This window comes from Peromyscus leucopus, chromosome 1, assembly GCF_004664715.2.
Source record: "Peromyscus leucopus breed LL Stock chromosome 1, UCI_PerLeu_2.1, whole genome shotgun sequence".
Lineage (NCBI taxonomy): Eukaryota > Metazoa > Chordata > Mammalia > Rodentia > Cricetidae > Peromyscus > Peromyscus leucopus.
The window spans coordinates 118,491,503-118,514,332 of record NC_051063.1 but is presented as its reverse complement, the minus strand read 5'-3'; the positions used below and the strand labels follow the sequence as shown (position 1 = coordinate 118,514,332).

The 22,830-nt window shown below is 34.3% G+C and overlaps 1 protein-coding gene across 1 annotated transcript in view; it reads right to left on the bottom strand.

Annotated features, from left to right (window-relative positions):
* Positions 1–937: 937 nt before the first annotated feature.
* The window catches only part of LOC114686435 (vomeronasal type-2 receptor 116-like), a 43,188-nt gene continuing 21,295 nt past the window's right edge, over positions 938–22,830 (bottom strand). The window contains exons 2-7 of the mRNA XM_037207781.1: positions 11,972–12,195; positions 7,185–7,464; positions 5,998–6,801; positions 5,079–5,306; positions 4,524–4,647; positions 938–1,857 (exon numbers count right to left, since the gene is read on the bottom strand). Of these exons, the coding sequence (XP_037063676.1) occupies positions 938–1,857; positions 4,524–4,647; positions 5,079–5,306; positions 5,998–6,801; positions 7,185–7,464; positions 11,972–12,195 (2,580 nt within the window). The remainder of the gene's footprint in view (positions 1,858–4,523; positions 4,648–5,078; positions 5,307–5,997; positions 6,802–7,184; positions 7,465–11,971; positions 12,196–22,830) is intronic.

The window sequence follows — 22,830 nt, the reverse complement described above, 5'->3', positions numbered from 1 at the left end:
AGATAATTTTATACCTAATGGGATACAACCTCTGCTTTCTCATCATTTCTGAATTTCTTTTGTAAATATTGGGGATACTAGGACAACCTGACTCTTCTTTAATACTCCAATTGTTAAGGGAGAATGATTTTTGAAACCTAACAATTTCTAAGTTAGATATCAATATGTTTTTTTTCCTAAGCACTAATGGCACATGCCTTTAGTCCCAGCACTATGGAGACAGAGACATGCAAATCTCTGAATTTGAAGCCAGCTTGGTCTACAGAGTGCATTCCAGGACAGTCAGGGCAACACAGACAACCCTATCTCAAAATCCCAAAACAAAATTGCTTTTTGTGAACTATAATAACCTCACTTTCCCAGCCTTTAGCTCCTCCCAAATTCTCTCCCTTTCACTCCTGTCATGACCTAATTCTCAAGCTGATAGCATCTTAATGTTTTAATAATTTTTGTTCCATGTGGTTGTGTGTCCTGTAAATACAGACTATTGGGTCCAAAAAAAAAAATGACTCAACTACTTTCATGTAAATTCTTCTTTATCCCTTATCAAAATAAAGAGTGTCTTCATTTAAAAACATATCCATGCAATCACCTACTATAATTATTTATTATGAAACACAACATAACATATAATTTATAGTGATAAAATGACATTAGAAATTAATATATAAAACACGGACTAATTCACACTTATTACACTTTCAACTATACACATGAAAATATTGAAGGGAACCAACATTTCATATGAAGAAATGTCTCACAACAAAGTTTGATCTGTGAGAACTGAGGTCTAGGTCAGTTTTAGAAATATAATATGTAGTTTATATTCTACAATTGTTCATGAGACAAATTGCATATTTTGACCTAAAATTAGATGATTAAAAATGTCAGTGAATACTTTTTGGAAACTATTGTCTAGGAAACATATTAGTAAGACTTAAAGAGTATTTTCAATTTTACAATGCACATTCCTGAACTTTTGAAAACAATTTCTCTCAGGTCTTAACAAAATAACGAAGCACTTTGGGGCAAAGATGCAAAGAAGCAGTCCTGCACTGGAGGCCAAGATACAAAAGACCTCCACAGCCACCATAGCCTTCCCCTTGGTGCTGTGGTAGACAGGAAGGAAGGTGACCCAAACACTGCAGAACACCAGCATGCTGAAAGTCAGGAACTTGGCTTCATTGAATGTGTCAGGCAGATTCCTGGCCAAGAATGCTGCAGTGAAACTTCCCATGGCAATGAACCCCAAGTACCCCAGGACACAATAGAAGACAAAAATTGACCCTATGTTACAGACAATCAAAATATGACCTTTTTCAGCATACACATCAGCCTCAACAAAGGGAGGATAAGTGCCCAGCCAGATCCCACATAGAATCATTTGAATCATGGTACAAATTGGAATGATGAAGTTGGGCGCTCCTGACACAAGCAGCCACCTCATTCTTATACTTGGATTAGTAAGCTTGAAGGCTAGTACTACTGTAACTGTCTTGGCCAAGACAGCAGAAGCAGCCACTGTGAACACTACTGCAAATATCATCTGCTGCATGATGCATGTGGCCGTATTGGGCTGGCCAATGAAGAGCAAGGAACAGAGAAAGCAAAAAATGAGGGAGATGAGTAGAACATAGCTGAGAGCTCGGTTATTGGCCTTGACTGTGGGAGTGTCCTTGTGCTTCAAAAAGACACCAAGTACAAAAGCTGTGAGAATAGAAAAACATAGAGCCAAGCAGGCTAGAGACATTCCCAAAGGGTCTTCATAACTCAGGAATGTCACAACTTTTTTGAGACAGTGTATTCCTCCAGGGTTGGCATACTGATCATCTGAGCATTTCACACAGTGATTCGTGTCTGGTACAGAAGCAAATTAATATCAGATTTAATATTTGTTGGTTATTTACAAAACATGTTCTATGAATGTATGAGAATTTTTTTGTCAAATTAGCCTTGTCCTTTGGTATTTGGGTATTGTTTAAGAAATAATAGTGACTCCAAAATCGATTGTCCATATGCAAATTAATAATTTTATCTTTCATGCATATTTAAGGCTTTTTTATTTCCTTACCAGAAGTGATTAGACTGCCAGAGAATATTTGAGTTTCCATAATAAAATATGTTAGTGAGTATAATATAGTAATACATATTTATTCTTAACATTTCTGTATTTAATGAAATGTAAGATCATAAAACCCACTTTTTTCATCTGTATTTTGATCTTTCTATCAGATACAAGAGAGGTACTACATACCAATGTCCTCATGTAACTGTTTATTGCAGTACAATGAACCTCATATATTAATTTAAAGCCTGTATGAACAGTGTTAGGGAAAGCAGAGGATTCATAAACCTTTTTGCATCTACAGTCTCTACATATTTAAATATATCAAATTTACTATTAGGTTTCAATATATGAATTTTAGTAAGAACCAGAACCTATTAATTTTATGAATTTCTGTAATATTGGACTGTCAATACTCTCAATAGAAGTATTTTATTGAGAAAACAACATGAAAATGATGTTTTCCCATCTCTTAAGTACATATATTAGGCACATAATAAAGGATAGAGGGAAGAGTTTCCTTCCTCACTAAATCATGTAATTTGTGACATCATATATTCAAATGTGTTCAATTGAATGGCTATAACAGAAAAAACTTGAAAGTAATAATATTATTCCAATAAAGAGTCTTTACATTCATGACTGTACATTCCTTCTAATTACTTATATTCTCTCATATTTTAATATGTGATGTTATCTAAACTATTGGGCAACATTATTATTTACCTTTTATTTTTTCTAATCATTTCATTAGTATTTGTTGTAAAAAGTTTTATTTTCAAGATTTTAAAATACATACAAGCAATTACCAAAAATTTAAAATTATTAGTGCATTATTTTTTTACTCAACTACTCAAAAGTTAATATATTTAAAGCACAATTTTCATCAATTTATTTTCCATTCATTAATCCATACAACTTTTTTCTACAGTATTCACTTATTTCTCTAAAAAACGTTTAACATTGAATCGAATTATTTGTTTCTGAACTCTTCAAGCATTTACACATTTATTATGTCCAAATTGTATGGAACAATTCACATTCTGGTTTGCAGATTAAATGAAACAATAATTTTATTTTTATCTATTTACTTTTTACAGAGGTAATAGCCAAAGAGATCAGAGAACTAGTGAAAACTCAGTACTACCTTAGCTTATCACCTCATCACCTATCTTCCCCAGAGAGAGCTTCTTCTCATCTAATCTGTGTTTTTATTGCCTTCCTGTTCTGACTTCTCATTGACTCTAAGACCAGGCACATGACTTCCTCGTCATTGCCTGTCTATACAGACCAGTAGGTCTCTATGGTTGGTACTAGAATTGAAGGCTCATGTCACCATGCTTGGCTGTGTCCTTGACCACACAGAAACTCTGCCTGCCATGTATTCAGATGAAGGTTGTTGGCTTGCTGTTCCTGGCTTGCTATGTAACCTCTCTATGTGACCTCTGATCTCCAGGCAAACTTTATTTATTAACATACAAATAAAATCACATTTCAGCACTATTAAAATATCACCACATTTCCCTCTTTTATTCTAATAAAAAGAAAATAGAAAAAATTATAACTAAAATAAGAAAAACTATATAAAATAAGTACAATAGCTATTTGCGATATATATAAATAATAAATTCCTCAACAATATCTAGTCCATGTATATTTGACAAACTCAGAGAAAATATTTCATTACCTATCCTATTTTGGTAAGAAATGTACCAGAATCACTTTCTACCCTAACTTATATTACTAACAGAGAGCTATCTTATATTGTCTTTCAAATTTATAGACTTACACCTCTTTAGTGAGTTTTATTTAGTGATGTGTCATCACTCAAGAAGAGTACATTTCCGTCTTTTAGTTACCTGTTACATTACCAATACAATCACTATCCAATGTTCTATGAAAACCTTGTCACTAAGATATCCCCACCTATTCAATATGAAAAGTTTAAATTGATACTTGTTTTCATTATGAAAACAAAAGTTTGATTTCTAATTCTATATGCTGGCTTCCAAACTCATCTATAGCTAATCTGCAAATGAAAGTACAAAGTATGAAGTGGCTGCATTATCTACTGTAAGACACACTACAAAAAAAAAACATACCTCTCAAGCATGATGCAGCATGTATGATCATCTACAACTTATCAAAAACCTCATAGAGTAAATGAAAATAAGGGTGTGCATCTCCCTTGTCTTAGGAAAAAAGAAATGTAAATGTACTATACACAGCTAAATTTCAGGCAAAGGATAAATATTACAGTGACATTTAGCACTCTTAATTAGTTTACAAAAGAAACTATTTTGTGAAGAGTTGCTAGAATATTGGTTCAAAAAATGTAGTTCAGGATACTTGCTATACTACTTTTACTTATCATTTTCCATAAAAAAACATTGAGATTCATGTAAAAATGGTAGAAATAAATTACTATGATGAATCTTTTGATATGCTATATACTTGCCTGTCATGTTGGAAATTTCATTCTCTGGGCAAGGGGTACAATCAAAACAGCAGACTGCCTTCCCTGGCTGAGAAGATTTTCTGAATCCTGGGTTACAAGGCATATTGCATATTGAAGATGGAATCTGAGAAACATCATAAAAAGGACTATAAAGGAAAAAGTTTACATACTTAGGAATAGTTACAAAGATTTAGAAAATTGTATCACCGTAAAACATCATTTACACACATGCATTGAATAAAATGCAACATTTATTTATTTTGGAATTACATATTGTAGATGTACTGTGATTTGTATAGTTAGAAAATTGTATTTATATATGTGTGCTTATTTTATATAATCTATATAATTTACATATCTATGCATACATAGATATATAAATATATAGATATATGAAAATTTATACTGCTGAAAAAATATATTCTCACAGGAATGTGAGATGAAAGTTAATGACTATATTTGAAAATACTGTAACCCTCAATGCTCACTCAAGTCAATCTTGAGAATTTTGGTAGTTATGGTGCGTGTAGAGTTTTACAAGTAATACCAACACACCTGCCTAAGGCCTATGTTCCACTCCATCATCTCTTCAGACATATACAATTGTTGACCACTTGGCAAATGTTTGGAAAACTTTCCTACTTTCACCTTAAGTGCAACATTTGGCACAAAATCCATATTGTAGTGAATATTGTATTCTACATCCCGGTTTTCTTTCTGATTCATGTTCATTTGGTCTCCAACAGGGTTTATAAATTGTATGTTCTTCAGGAAATGAACCATCTGAAACAGTTATTATGTTAGTTTTAATTATGCCTATGCATCTAGAACAGATATATAAAGTATAGACTGCCTCAATTTTCATTAATCTATCAAGAAATGTGACCTAATACTTAGTACTTATACATTAGATTGAAAAATCCACATATATGTAACAATAACTTTCTGTTTAGAAAATACCAGCTTCTCACTGAGGTTAATTCTCTACACTTACCCAACTGAATGAGTAGTTAGACATTACATAGGTTATCTCTTTTAAATGGTGCCTGATAATCAGCTAAGAAACTGAGTTCATCTATATGTCAAAAATATGTAAGTATTACTTGATCTTATATAGGGCATATTCACATAATTAATCACCAAATTATTGATCACTTAAAAGGCCAATTAGCTTCTTCTGGGCTTAAATATTCATGGGAACCATTTTACTTTGTTTCAGATATTTTAACCGTGAGATGCTTATGTGGTACAAATGGGAAATATTATTGGCTTAGATCATGAAGATCTGTCTGTGTGTCAGTGTTTCCTGGATTAAACTTTATCAACAATAAAATTCACATGATATTCAAGACAAGGGTACAAAATTGATTTATTTTTATAGAAAAGACCCTGGAATTCTTAGGTAGAACACATGTTGTCCATTAAGAAAATTATATCTAAGATAATACATTACCTTCATTGGAACATGTATTACCTGCCAAGAGTCAAATTCCAGACTTTTCACAGAATTCTTTGGCCATATGTTTACTTCTTGCAACAGCATCTTATGGAGTGCATGTGCCACAGCATGCACAGTATTGTAAAGGACATAACCTGTACCACTCACAGAAATTTCAAAATAATGTTTGAATAACCAATGCAATCGTGTTCCCATTGAACAATTCTTCAGATTCTTACAACCAAATGATGACAAAGAACAATTAAAATATAGCCAAGATAGTTTAGAAAGGTGAATACCATTGTATTTGAAAGGGACTGCTCTTTTGATAAATGTATTAAAACCAGATAATTCATGATGGTGATTTAAAAAAGTAAAGGTCCCATAGAAGGAATCAATAAGGAATCTGTCATTTTGTATGATCCAGTCCCACTGTTGGGTAGTAACCCATATTCTCTGAATGTATGCTAATTTGTAGAGTCTAAGACTGAATTGTAGATAAGAGTCTTTGTCTCCATAAATGATAACAACTTTTGCTGATGACATTGTGATCTCATTATAATACATGTTTGCATTTTTCTGGAATAATATTTTGTCCTCCACAATAATATGCACAAAGGCTAAGCACACACTATTTCTTTGCATCTCTTTTCTCAATTCCAGGAGAAACTCAAGTCCTAGGTCATCATCTGAAATGATTGCTCCAACCCAGTTCCACCTGAAATATACCACCAAAGACACCATGGCCAAGGCCAGAGATGTGTCCTTAGGAGCCATCTGGTAGAGATGTGGAAACTGTTCACGTCTGCTCAGGAGAGGATGAAATGGTCCATAGTAAAGCTGAGTGTCAAAGAATATAAGCAATAAATTGAAGAAGGTGAAATGTATTATGATCAGTCTAAAACTACTTGTGCACATCAAAAGCTGGGAGTGTTAGAGTTTGTGGATTTTTCATCTCATTATTAAATCATATTTAATTTATTGTGAACATCATTCAAAGTAGTCATGAACTAAGTCTGCTAGTAAAACTGCAAATTTCTGATGTTCTTGAAGTCTATTTGGGGTAAATTAGTGGCATGTGCCTTTAAATTCAGCACATAATGTATTAAATTTTATGCATTAAGTTAAACATAAATCCATTTTTTTTTCATTTCAGTCTGCATTGTAAGGAAAATCAGAATGGAAGGAGCCAGTTTTCATAAATACCAATGCACCAACCTTACCTCTGGTCTATTTGTGATGTACATGAGTTGTCCAAGCATAGCAGATGATAACCATATCGGACCTGTAAGTGTGATTAAATATCTTCTCTGATTTATACAGCAGTAGTTAGGAATAATTTCACCAATTTTCGCAGATAAACTATTCCTCCTCCAATCATCAAGTAGCCCACATTCAACTTTAACAAGCAGAGAAATGTTTGGCAGAATGTGAGAGTCCTTGTTGACATCTTCAAGTGCAAAATAAAGAGATAAAATCAAGTGGAAATTCTTATCTGTCAACCTGAAAAGAGAGGAGAGATATCATTAGGGAATGGGCCCCAAACATGATAATATTAAATCACAATAATAGTGCTTATATATTTAATGCTCATTTTCTTTTCCCATGTTATGGTTACACAAGTCTTGTTGCTGTGCTCCATGAGAATGTGAGATCTCTGCAATTAAGTAAAGATATTTTGAAATGGTTTTGAGATGGACTCATTCATGTGGGATGCTTTGATTTTTGAAATTTCATACAATTTTATTCATTTGTCTTTGAGCATGGTAAGAAAGAGATCCTAGAAGACATTAAATCTAATTGTTTTGTTTTAGATTTTAATAAATAATATACATTGAAAATAGGTAGGTATTATCTGCTACTTAGATAGTGATAGTTTTAAACAGAAGCAGCAATTGGACAAATCTGTGAGTCCATTATAAATACAGGGAAAAGTAGGCAAATACATCTGTATCACTGAGAATCTTTTCAATTCCTTTATTATTGCAGACAGTATAATTATCCTTACTCTTTCTCTCTAATTCATGTACCCTTGAATTATGCCATTCACTTTGATACTGTATAATTTTTGGTGATATGCTATTGATTATAACAATGACAATTTACTTTGGGGACTGATCCTTCTTTTCACATGGTACATTAGATTATTTCATGATCCATTTCATTTTTATTCATGCATCTGAACATCTTACTCATAGCCCTATATTCCTGATTTTTTTTTAAAAAAAAAATCTGTATTGTTTTCTATTGTTCTTCCATTCTGTGGGGGAATCTATAAATGTATATTGATGATGTCTCCAAGTTAAATGTGAATTCTCCAATTAAAGCAGTGGTGTTACTATGCTGGGATGTTAACCTTTCTAATAACAGAGATTTTAGTTTTCCAAATAAAGTTTTAGAGTTTATACTTATTCTTCTTATGAAATCAAGTATTCATTTTCCTTGAACTCTTATTATTCACTCATTTCATAATTAAGTATCAAATCTTTAATGATTTAGTGGTATTTATGTAATATCTTGAAATGTAAAGAAATAAATTACATCCAATAAGCTACCCTTTCTTTCATCAGTCATTCAAATTACAAGTTTTAGTGAATAATGGAAGCCAGAAAAATGCCTTTGCTTAGTCACAGAAATTCTGATTAGGTAAGTCATTGGAGGAGTTGGCATACCAGACACAAAGAACTGCTAATTCAACTTAAAACTATAGTAATCAGGACAGGAACTGGGTAAGACAACAATCCTTCTGAGGAATTGCATTTCTGACTGCTGTGAATGCAGAATATTAGTCCAGTATATTGAATAAATTCTTCAATTCAAGATTGGAACTCATACCAAATGTTTCACTTACATATTACTTGTATTATAGCTGTGTTTTACAATTTCAAATTTAATTCTGTCACTATAAAATTAGATTTCAATTCGAAATTTCACAAAACACATGTAGGCAATTTTTGCACAATTATTTTTTCTACAACTTCATTTTCTTTATCAACTATTATGTTGTGCTTTTAATCATAATAGAAACGTCTCAATACTAGTATAAAAAGGACCATACTGGCTATATGCTGAATTATACAGGTTTTACAACATGCTTCTATGATACTTTATAAAATACAATGACCAAGCGGATGGTTAGCGTGGACAGAGCAGCAAAGGGAGAGCCCAAGATATGATCTGTGTGGCTGCCACCCAAGCCTGCCTCTGCCAAGGTGGAGGCCAGCAGAAGAAGGCCACAGGAAAGGATAATTCATTAGAAAAAAGTGCAAACAAAAGGGAAGAGGGGAGCAAAGGGCAAACAGTTAGGCTGACCAGCAAACAACAGATGTGCCTGCACAAAACAGAGACTGAAAACCAGACTCCAGCCACTGAAGTAGAAGAGAAAGAAGCCAAGTCCGCCTAAACATCCATCGTGTCTGTCAGTGTCCCCGCCTCCCTTCTTGTACAATCCAGAGAAATATTTTTATCAACTATTTTGTAAATACAAATTTTTTAGTAGCTCTAGAAACATTTTTAAAAGGTGGGAGGAAGTCCCACCTCATCCCATTTTTTAGGTGTAAATGATTTTTTTAGAGGTTAAATCACTTGCTGGTTGTTTATTTTTTGGTACAACCAGAAAACAGCAGGATACTAAATCAGAAGAGGCTATGACTGTCTCAAGGGTCACCATAACATTTCATAGAGGGGGCTAGTTTTATATCCTACAACAAAAAGCATACTAAATGGCAATTTGGAGTCTTGGTCATGCATTTGTGTCTGGAATATTTTCAGTTATTTCTGGTCTCGAATTTCTAGTAGAACTGTATCCTAAAAAAAACCACTCCTTGGTCCTTGCCCTGTCAGAACTGTCTCTGGTCATGGCAGTCCATTTTCCAAACGATTGTTATAATATGATGTGAAAGATTGAAATTTTGAATATGTACTGTATGTGGCATAAAATTGTGAGTCATGGAATTAAGGATTGTGAGCATTTGATAGTTATGTGAGGTCTTAGGGAAAAGTTGCCAAGCTTAGGAGGGAACATCACTGGATTAATTTCAAAGAAAAAAAAACATGCCTCTTTTGGGTACATGAACACAATGTATGACTCTTAGAGTTTGGGTCCCTGTTTTAAGAATTGAAATGTCTATGCATTCAACCAATAAAGTTTCAGTTGTGAAAGGGTAAATAAATAAATATAAACTTAGAAGAGTATTAGATAAAATCCATTTTTAATGAGTTTGCAGTTACATAGGGAAAAATCAAGGAAATGGTTGATACCATAGAGCTAATTTTTGACCTCTGTTCTACTTATGTCTACATAATCTGTTTCTTACTTTTACAAATATTCTACTAACTTTACCTAGAGAGATTATATCAATGATGACTGTTTCCATATGTTAGTGATATTTAAGAAGATTTAAAAATAGGAATTGCAAATTCCTTCATGTCTACTCCCAAGAAGAGAGCTTCTCTCCAATTTCTAGAACAGTAGAGCCTCAAATTAGGCACATAACCAAACATTGCCTAAGTTGAGAAATGATTTTCTCATTCAAACACTTCTGAACCTTCCCTCCAACATCTTTCATGTTTGTTTGACATTTTCGACTCCTGACTCATGTCTTGTGTTCCATTTTGGTGTGAAAACAAGCCTGGTCAGTGTAACAAATAAGTGCTGTCACCTGGTAACATTCTTCATTGACCATCATACCCATGGTTAGGTTTTACACCTAAACCAATTTCACTGTAGGTTTAATTATTTTTTTAATCATTGAAAATTTGTCTCATCTCCATGGTCCAAAACTTCCTCCTCTGCTATGAATTCACCTTCATCCATATGCTATTAATAAATGAACACAAGTTTTGCCTCTAACTATAAAACATCACTTACAGGTAATACAAAACACATCTTGCACAGTGTTCATTAACATGTATTTTGAGTGTCCTTTGTGAAAATTAGCTTAGCATGCTGCAGAAGACATTGCCACAATTTTCCAAACCAATGATCAAATTATCAATATAAAATTGAATTACCTTCAAACATACACATCTAGACTGTGCATCTAGACTATATAAACACAAGCTCAATAATTAAGGAAATAAGAAATAAATGTGGAATAAGTGCCAGAGATTAAAGTTCTACAGCAGAGATTCAAGAAAGGAAAATATGAAATCTGAGTGAAAAGGTGCTCAAATTTGTGAGTTTAATCACATTCTTTCAAATAGTTGTAGCTGCTATAGGCAACAACTTTCATTGTAGCAATGGACAAGGGTAATATGGAGTCACTATTTAGGGTGACATACCCTCCTTAACAGGTATACAAACTATATTCAGTAATCTTATAGATGGCTGTTATACATGAGAAATTTATGACTTAAAAGTAATTGCATTCTCAATAAAAAAAATGTAGCTATACATCTGATCAAGTGAAACAAAGTTTAATGGAAATCATAAAATTACCACAGTAAACTATCTTTATGTCCTATACTTGATTTCAGGTGGAGGAGTGATACAGCACAGCAGTTATGAAATGGTGCCATAAACAACATTTCCATAAAAGTGAAGTATTCTATTAAAAAATGTACCCATGAAGCTGGAGAGAAATACCAAAGACCTCTCTTCCACATGATGGAAGAAACACTAGCAGACTGGAGATAGAAAGTTTATTCAGCCTCAAAGAAATGTACTCATGACAGTGCTTTGGATTATGTTTCTCAGGAACATCACTTGACAGAACACAGTGGAAATTGCCACTATTCAGAAAATCACTCTACAAGAAAGGTAGACAGGGGGTATCTTTCAGCTTCCAACCAAAATTATGACTCTAAAAGAATGAACCAGATGACTCCTAAATCATCAGAAATAAGGAAATAATCAGCATAAAACAAAATAATATTGGTTATTTCCTAGATAGTAAGGTAGGGGGGAAAGACAGAACACATGGAGAATCACTATTTGCCTATATATAGACCTTCTATATAGTATTTACTTTGATAATCAATTGAAAACAAAAAAATAAGAGGCACTTACTTTTCATCTAAATTTCTTTTGAAATGTTCATTATTCACGTGACCTTGCTTTGTGTAAATAGAAAAAAAACAATCAATATATTTATCTCCACTCCATGATTCTAGGTCTTTGGTTCTTATAAAGCACCTGGGACCAGTTAAACTGCAGAGAAGGAAGGAAAGCTCCAAGACCAAGAAGAAAATTGTGAAGTAGAACATTTTTCTAATGTCACCAAAATGAGAAACCTGGCAAAAGTGTAACAAGTAGAGTTAAATAGAAAACTACTTTCAAATGTTCCCTTACACCCATGAGTGTCTCTTTTTATTGCTGCAGCAAAATATGAGTGTATTTATGTTTCCCAATACCTTTATCTTAGCTTATTGTTCCCTGTAGAAATCATAAGTATTTTCAATCCTTGGGCGTTGCATCTGGGTTTTATGCCCAGGTGCAAGAAAATTTCAGTAATTACATTTAAGGATCAATTTCTCATCCACATTCCTGTGGTTCCATTCACATTAGTGGATATGAAGTCCCCAGGCTAGAATGCTCCTGAGATAATTAGGTAATAGGTCTAATTCACAAAACGTTTCTGATCAGTATGTGAAATACTCTTCATGATTTCATTTTTCTTGCTCTCTGAAGTGTAATCCATTGTTTAAAGTACCACAGTTTTAGAACTGTTCATCTATTGATGTTCATAAATCATATTTCCAATTTCTTATTAGTATGAACATTACAGGCATGAAAAAGGATGATAACATTTCTGTAGTAGGATGTTCAGTCCATTGAGTACATGCTCAATTGTTTTATAGTTGACTTTTGAAGTAGATTATGTTGAACTTTTTGAAGAACCTCCACATTGGTTGCCGTAGTGACTGCTGAAGTTGTTTTTCAGTTCCCTCAGAGATTTATAAGTTTTATACTTTCCCTGAATCCACCCCAGCATGTGCTATTATTTGTTTTATTGATCTTGGCCATTCTGACTGGAATAAGAATAAATAACCATGGCCGGGCGTTGGTGCCACACGCCTATAATCCCAGCACTCGAGAGGCAGAGCCAGGTGAATCTTTGTGAGTTTGAGGCCAGCCTGGGCTACCAAGTGAGCTTCAGGAAAGGCACAAAGCTACACAGAGAAACCCTGTCTCGAAAAACCAAGTAAATAAATAAATAAATAAATAAATAAATAAATAACCAAGCAGTTTTCATTTGGCTTGCTACAATACATAAGAATTGAAGCCCATTCTGCTTTTCTTCTGGGAACTTCTTCACTCTCAGTTATGGCACAGTTCCCCCAAAAAAATAATTATTCATACTTAACTGAGGCAGTGTCTCTTTATTGTTCTCCTTTTCACATTCTTGCACTGGCAAGTAAACCTAGAGTGACAACTAGGATACTCGGAGACCATTTTGGTCTGACATTCCTATTCTCAGCCAGTTTTTGAAATTTTCAGAACTAGTGGTTTTCTACTTGCTTTCCTTCTCAACAGATCTATTATAAGACTGGGTTTGTGAATTTTCCTTTTGAGGTCAAATCAGCCTAACTGAATGTATTTGTGTCATGAAGAGAGCTAAGTTTCACTTTTGCATATCATGAATGTGTTTAAATGGAACAATGCTGAATTGGGTCACACTTCAGTTAAGTCACTCTCATGGAACCAGATCTCTCCTGGAAAATGTGAAAAAGAAGAAATTTGCTACCATAAAGGAACAACGTTTTCCACAGTTTTGCACTTCTCTATTAGGAACAATGATGGATTTCAATCTGTCCATTCCTTCTGGATAATTCTAAAATATTGGTATAAGTTTGAACCTGATACTCTAAAAATATGAATCTAATTTGTCTTTGCAATAGAATTTGGTTTATATTTGAAACAAAAATTCAGGCCACTGAATGCCAAACTGAACACTGTCATATAAGTAGACTATATTAATTGATCAGTTTAGGAAAGGACCCTAGGTACGGAATTCTTAATCTCATAATAGGACATTGAATTGTAAGACAAATGTTGTATTTTACTTACCAGATTCTCTTAAACCAGATCACCTTCCTTATAGTTTACCCTAGGTAACATCCTTAAAGATTCTGCCTTTGGTCACATTCAAACCTCATCCAATGCTTAGCTAAGAGCACTGTACACCTCTCACCATAGTATTGAAAAGAATGTTCAAGAACTTCGATAAGAAAATGAGAGCAAAGGAAAAATCTGGCAGATAAAATGAGTATCAAGCAACTTCATACTGTAGTTATAGCAATTATGTATTCACTGCACATCTCAGGAAATAATATGTGAATAATATCTAGTTCAGTTTAAGGAAAGACATCCATTCTAAAGATGAGAGATGAAGCATTAATCTAATTAATCTTTATCAATAAAAATTCAGGAATCAAATATCAGCATAAGATTCTGAAAGACCAACAAAGCAGGGAACAGCCATCGGTCTCCTCTTACTTCTTCCATTCCTCCATCCAAAAGGACCAAGATCCTCCCTCTGCCCCACCTTACTACTTTCTGTCTCCTCTCTCTATAGTCCTCCAAACCACTATGGTTAATTTTGGTCAGTTAGTTGACAGCTCCACCCTCTGATTCCAAGCAAGCTTTATTTGTTAGAACACAATCAAAATATCACACAACAGAGAGATGTTTTCCTACAATCATTGTTCTAACAAAAACTTACAAATCATTGTATAATATGTTATGTGGGCAGTTTCAATCTTCAAACTGATGTTCCACTGAAAGTAAGAATGTTTCAATTTTGGTATGAGTGAATGGTATACATTAATGTAAGAAAATCATGCAAAGTTAAACCTGGAAAAGGATAATTATATCTGACTCTATTCCTGGAATATTAATGGGGAAATAAAGCCAAGAAGGGACAAGTTTCTTTTTTTCTGTGAACGCTAATTGGGCAGTTTCAAATTGAAGTTCCCATACTTCACATTTATGACTATGACTTTGATAGCTATATATGAAATGAGTTAAAGTTGTGTTCATTACCAGAATGAGAACAATTCTTTCCTTCCTAACTCTCTGTTTTTGTTTGAAATACTGTTCTGTAGTACAATACTTAAGTATTTATGTCAACCTCAAACCATCCATATTTTAACCCCTCTTATATTAGGGTAGCTTCTTCCCATTATGCTCATTCCTTTTTAGTCCTATTATGTTACCCATTCTTTTTCTGGGGAGGACATTTAAACAACAGGATGTTAGTAAATGTAGTACAAGTTTCCCTCTACCTTGTTCTATATATAAATTTTCTACATCCCCTTATTCTAATATGTTAATTTGTTTACATATTAACAAATTAAAAATCCCCTCCATCCTATTAAAGATGCCAATATGTTTGTGGTTCTGGGAACATTCAGTGTAGCTTAAAGTATTACCTGTTTTCAAACTAAGTCAGAAAATTAATTACTCCATAGTATCATCATTTATATCATCTCAAGTTCTAGTACACAGCTGTTGTCCCAAATACACTTTAATTTTTATGTGAATTCCTGTTTGTCCTAATCAAAAATAAAGATTATTCTCCATTAAACAGATATTTTTACAATCTTCCCCTTTAGATATTCACTATACGAAACATCAATACCACATAATAGTGAAATTAGAAGCTAAAGTATACAACTCAGTTACAGCTTGCTAAAAGGAAAAAGCAAACTCCCTGTATCATACCAGAAGAAAGAGCCATCTTCTTATATCGGACAGGAGAAAACAAAAAAATAGCCGGCGGTGATGGCGCATGCCTTTAATCCCAGCACTTGGGAGGCAGAGCCAGGCGAATCTCTGTGAGTTCAAGGCCAGCCTGGGCTACCAAGTGAGTTCCAGGAAAGGCGCAAAGCTACACAGAGAAACCCTGTCTCGAAAAACCAAAATTAATAATAATAATAATAATAATAATAATAATTAAGGGACTATGCTATTACTAGTAACCTCAATTCTTTGATTCTATTTTGATTCTTTAAACTTTTCTTAAAGTATGAATTTTATATCAAATTCTATAAGATATATATATGTATATATATATGAAGATTTGTTAAGAAATTAATGGTCATATAGAGGATTAACTAATTCTAGAACAAAGGCTTCAATTAGCTGCCTATACTCATCTTTGTGTTCGAGTTTCTATCAACTTTCTGCAGGAATACACGTCCAGGCCTAATATCAAATTTGAAGTCTCTGGGAAGAAGATGGGGCACCACAACAACAATTCCACATGGACAATAATAATACCACTAATCTTACAAACATCATCTACAGATCAGCTTTGAACTACAAATTGTTCAGAGCAATTTTGAGATGGCTAGCTGAGATGATCCAGTTTCAAAGACTATTTGAATAAGGACTTGATATAAACCCTGAACTTTGGCATTATGCACAGACTGGATAACAATGGACATAGCTACCTTTACTAGAATTTGACAATTGACCCAAAATTTTTATTTTCAGAATAAAGATGCCTTCACCCATATCCAACAGGAAGCAATTTTAAGAACATTACTGCCACATTCCCAAAGAGGTGGTTTGGGGCAAGTGGTTTTTGGTCTTTAAAGTGTTTTGGGTCTGGTATAATTTTCATTGTTTAGGAGGGTTGGTTACAAGTTGTTGTTAAGGGTTAGGAAAAGGACTAAGCAAAGGAGATTAGATTTAATGTTCTTCTTTTTTAATATATATATTAATATATTTTTATTATATTTATTAATAATATATATTTATATTATATAAATATCCTATCATATATAATATATATATGATAGGATAGAGGGTAGATTATTGTATCTACTCTGAAAAGTAAAGAGAAGATATAGATACCATATAGATAAAAGATAGTTTATTGAATCTACTTTTAAAAGACAATTACTAGTTTTAAATACATTACATTGAATTGGATTTTTGTTTATTGTATATAAATTATATATATTGAGTTTATATTGTTAGAAAATGTTATACATATGTTTCTAATCTTGTTCAGTATATTGTACTTATACAGTTTCTTTAACAATGTAAAGCAATTTGCTAATCCTTGAATGTTATTATTACCAACTATTATGATATAAAGAAAAGAAAGTTAGTAGTTAGACATTACAATCAAACTTATAGTCATATTAGGTATGTTTTCAAAGTCAAGCAGATATATTTTAGATAGACATGTCATCTTCAAACCCTTCAAAAATCTACAGAATATGGCATTTAAAATGTTTTAATAACTTAGAATTTTTTTCTTTTTTATGACTATGAGACATGTCGACTCCTGGCAGCACCAATACTTCAGAGAGTTATGAACATTGAGGAAACTGCATATGAAGCTAACATTCATTGTGGCAAAAGTTAGCCACTGGACAACAAGGTGTCCTCTAATCAAATGATAAAAAACAGGACAAAATGGACAAACAAGACATGATACAAAGGACTACTGATTCTTGCCAAGACAAGTGTGGTTGCAACTTTAGCAACAGGCATCCTCTGAGGCCAGAACAATATGACACCATTGCTGAAGTGGCCTTTACAATATGGAAAAGGTACAGTGCCCCTTACTTTGAAGGTGACTGAACTGGCAGTGAACTGCTGGCTTCTGATATGCAATGGAACAATAGTTAAAACAGTTATTCTTGAAAGAGTAACTAAGCTGATGGAGTCTAACCTCACCATGATACACTGGCATTTAATAAACAAGATGAAGCCAGAAGAGGGCAACAGACCTCATTACAGATCATTGTGAGCCATCCTGTGGCTGCTGGGAAATGAACTCAAGACCTCTAGAAAAACAGTCAGTGATCTTAACCTCTGAGCTAGTGGGAGACCCCAGCTGGGTCAAGAACAGAGAGGAAGAGCTAGGAAAAAGAGACCATGATAAATAAAGACCCCATGGGAATAGGAAGAAGCAAAATGCTAGAGAGGTCCCCAGAAATCCATAAAGGTACCTCCACAATAGACTGCTGGCGATGGTTGAGAGAAAGCCCAAACTGACCTACTCTGGTGATAGGATGGCCAAACACCCTAATTGTCATGCTAGAAATCTTAACCAATGACTGATAGAAGCAGATGCAGAGATCCACAGTCAGGCCCCAGGTGGAGTTGCAGGAGTCCAATTGGCAAGAAAGAGGAGGGATTGTATGAGCGAGAATTGTTGAGACCAAGGTTGGAAAAAGTACAGGGACAAATAGCCAAACGAGTGGAAACACATGAACTATGAACTAGTAGCTGAGGAGCCCCCAACTGGATCAGGCCCTCTGGATAAGCAAGGCAATTGATTAGCTTGAACTGTTTGGGAGGCACCCAAGCAGTGGAACCAGGACTTGTCCTTAGTGCATGAGCTGGCTATTTGGAACCTGGGGCCTATGCGGGTACACTTTTCTCAGCCTGGGAGGACGGGACTGGACCTGCCTGGACTGAATCTACCAGGTTGAGCTGAATCCCCAGCAGAGTCCTTGCCCTGGAGGAGATGGGAATGGGGGCTGGTCTGGAGGGAGGGCAGGAGGAGGGGGGAAATGGGTATCCGTGGCTGATATGTAATATTAAATTAAATTATAAAAAAAAATAAAGAAGAGAAATGAAGCCACCCACAAGCCAAGAAGAATGGGATGTTGAGATAAAGCTACACACAAGCCAAGAAAAATGGACAGCTGAATTCAAAAAACATCAACAATTTCCAGAATTGAAAATCCTGAATCATGACAGGACAGTAGGGGAATTCAGGTGTTTCTGCTATATGGACTACTCTTACCAAATGTGAGGTTGAACTGTTGGCCTTGTGTACATTGTTCTTCACAAATGAGTCTGTCTGATATGCTAAGCCTATAGGCTGAAGAAGATGCTCCAATATTGCAGAGAAACCTCAGGTGACTGTCCAGACAGCTGGCTGTTTCTGTCATCTCACAATTTTTTTTGGAAGCCCTTTGCATGCACTTCCTGTTTTGTTTTGTTTTGTTTTAGATAATATTGTTTCTTTCTTGGGTCTGTGAGGGAGTTGAAGATTAGATAGTTATAGTTAGTTGAAAATTAGTAGTTATAGTTTTCCTTGTTAAGAATTTTAGAAAAGAAACTCACTAAAGAGATATAAGTGTATAAATTTGAAAGACATTATAAGATAGTTCTCTGTTAGTAATATAAGTTAGGTTAGAAAGTGAATCAGGTACATTTTGGACTTACCAAAATAGGATAGATAATGGAATTATTTTCTCTGAGTTTGTCAAATGTAAATGACCCCAACATTGTTTAAGTATTTATTGCTTGTATATATTGTATATAGTTATTGTACTTATTGTATATAATTTTTTATATTAGTTATATTTTTTCCTTTTATTAGAATAGAAGGGGCGTGCATATATGGTGATATTTTATTTGTGCTGAAATGTGATTTGATTTGTATGTTAATAAAGTTGCCTGGGGATCAGAGCTAAGAGCAAGCCACTTAGCAGAAGTCTGGCAGTGGTAGCACACGCCCTTAATCTGATCACATGGCAGGCAGAGTTTCTGTGGTCAAGGACACATCCAAAGCAAGGTGACATGAATTTTTAATCCCAGTACTAATTATAGAGATCTGGAGGTCTGTATAGACAGTCAGTGACGAACAGATCATGTGGTTGGGTTTAAAGCCAATGAGAAGGCAGAACAGAAAGGCAATAAAAAGACAGGACACAGGAAGAAGTTCTCTTAGGGGAAGGACTGGCAGTGAGTGGTAAGATAAGGTGGTCTTAGATCTTGGCTACTTCTCTGATCTCTGGGTTTTCAACTTTGCATTTGGCTCTGTGTTTCTTATTTAATAAGACAGTTTAGAATTTCATCTACAATATCCATATGTTAATGAAGGACCATAAGTTTATTTGTTGTTGTTTTTTTTACTGGAGATAAGTAGAATGACTCCCTTTTTAACAAGCAGGGAATTCTTTCAAGCCTCTAAGGGAAGGGGGACTTAGTTGAATGCTTGTCCTTGGAAAAGGGCTTTTTGCTTCATCTCTGTTAAGTTTGAGTCTTAAAAATTACTTATCACATGATGCTTATTTTTGCATCAAAATAAAACTTTCAATTCATAGGCACAGTCTATAGTGAGGGTGTGAAATTTCCTGATCCCTTTTATAGTACACCATACAGAATGTAGGAGTTTCTTATATGACTAAGTGTAACAAAGTTAGCAAAGATAAGGAGTCCAGGCACACATTTTTAAGCATGACTACACCATAAGTATGGAGATATTCATTAAGCCAGTGGTTCAACTTTCCCAGTGCTTTGATCTTTCAATACAGTTTCCCATGTTGTGATGACCCCCCAAATACAAAATCACACCTGTTGCTATTTCACAATTGCAATTTTGACATTATTATTAATCTCAATACAAACACCAGATAGGCGGTGGTCCTAGGCTATCCCTGTAAAAAGGTCTGTCAAACCCCAAAAAGTTGAGACTCCTAAGCTGAGAAGCTGCTCCAATTTCTTTCCCAGACTACTTAGACCATTGTCTTGCTGCATCATCAGATAGAAGTATCCCAATTTCCGGTGTTTAATAATTGATGCTCATACCTGTGCCCTTAATTTTTAGCCTTTTATTTATTTTTAACTTCAAATGCTGATAATATAAAATACTTTATAAATTTAAAATGTTCCATAGCCTTGTAAATTTAAATATTTTGAAAACAGTTCTTTAAAAATAGCCAGTTTTGTTTTAATTTTTCTGTAAAACTCTAAAATTTTCTCTTAGAAAGTTTAAAATCTTTTAACTGTGTTCCTTCAATATCAAAAATAAAGTACTTTTTTTTACTCCAAAAAAAAGAGAAAACAGCATAAACTTAATATGCATAAGGCAAAATCTAGCTCCAATAGTAACAACAATCCAAAGGTCAATATCTGAGATTCATTCACAATCATTTTTAGATTTATTGAGGGACTTGGATCACCTCTTTGGCCACATTCTCAGCACCATATACATAGCCTGCCTTCTAGATGTCAGCCTGCTCCATTTTTACTATGGCTAGTATTTCTGTCAACTATGACACAGCACCAACATATAAGTGAATCAGTCTGGTTCTGCTCTGTGAGATACCTACCTGGGACATGGAAGGGTTTTGACAGAACCCCAATATTCTGTCCAGGGTATATAGTGAGACATTACTGGCCAATCTTGTTCTAGTTGGAAGTTTTGTTTCTCTTGTTGGAAAGTTTTGTCTGTTTCTTGAGAATGTTTTGTATGTTTGCTTTAATGGAATGTTTTGTCTCTGTGTTTTCTGGTATGTCAGTAATAGTTTGGTGTATATCTCTGTGGTGATAATTTATTTGAGCTGAAATGTGGTGATATTTCATTTGTGCTTTATAAAGTTTGCCTGGAGATCAGAGGAAATAGAAAGCCATTTTAAGTAAACAAGAAGTAAGGCAGCACATGCCCTCAATCCCTTATAAGGTAGGATCTTTGTATATTCTAGGCCACACTAAGGAACAGAGCCAAGTGTGGTAACACATGCCTTTAATCCCAGTACTGGAGGTCTGTACAGACAGACAGAAAGGGACAGAGCTGTGTAGGAAGAAGAAGTGAGATAGCTGGGCTAAGATAGCCAATGAGAGGGCAGAACAGCAAGGCAATAAAGTTGTAGGTAGACAGGAAGCAACTCACATTTGGAAGCTGCAAAGTTGGTGAGGTAAGGTTGGCTGGTGGCTTTCCCTATTTCCCTGATCTAAGGCTTTCACCCCTATATTTGGCTACCCTAAGTTTTTTATTCAGGAAGATACACCAAAGCTGTGAGACTGCCTTAGTTTTCACATTATTGGAGTGAATTTCTAAAACTGTTAATGCAACTGGGCTCTCTTTGGGAAACCTAGTCCTGTCACATATTTTCAAACCTCATCTGTTCGACATGATCCCTTCACCTGTGTGACACTTAAATTACAAAGTTTAGTTACCAGAGCAACATACACTCTTACATATAAAATGGTTAAAACTAGTAGTGCTGGGAGTTGATAATTAAAAATTTATACTTGTGTAATTTTAAAGGAATAAATCTATGCATGGGTGATTTTAAGGATAGGGTGTAGCTGCAAAGCTACACAGAGAAACCCTGTCTTGTAAAACAAAAACAACAATAACAACAAAGTTTAGGTCCCATGGAAAGAATTAAGAAGAAACCTTTCATTATATGTGATCATATCCCACTATTAGGTCATAAACTAGATTCTCTGAAGGTTTACTAAATTGTAAAGTCTAACACTGATCTCTAAATAAGAGTTTTAGTCTCCATAAATTATAACAACTTTTGTAGATGACATTGTTAATGTCATTATAATAGATAGTTGCATTTTTTCTGGAAGAACATCTCTTGTCTTCCTTGATAACATGTACCAAGGCTAAGCATATAATGTTTATGTGTGTAACTCCTTTCAATCACAATAGAAATTGAAGTTCCAGGTCATCATTTGAAATGATCACTCCCACACAGTTCTAGCTAAAATAGACCACTAAAGGCATGATGGCCAAGGCCAGAAAAGTGTCCCTAGGACCCATTTGTTACATATGTGGATACTACTCACACTGTCTCAGGAGAGAACAAAATGGTCTATAGTAAAGCTTAAAGGCCACAGAATAAAAACAATAACTTTAAGAAGACTGAATGCATAATGCTTAGTCTAAAACTAAGTGGTCCCAGCAAAGACTTAGAATGTTAGAACATGTAGACTTTCTATCTCTTTATTAACATTGTTTCTACTGTCTTGTGAATATCATAAAATATATAGATTATCTAAGTCTACTAGAAAAACTACATAAATATCTGCTTTTCTTCATGTCTATTTATGCCAAAGTACTGGTATGTGCCTCTAAAGTGTCTGAATAGACATGTTTCAAATTCTATACATCAAAATATACATAGACCTATGGTGATATTTTATTTGTATCT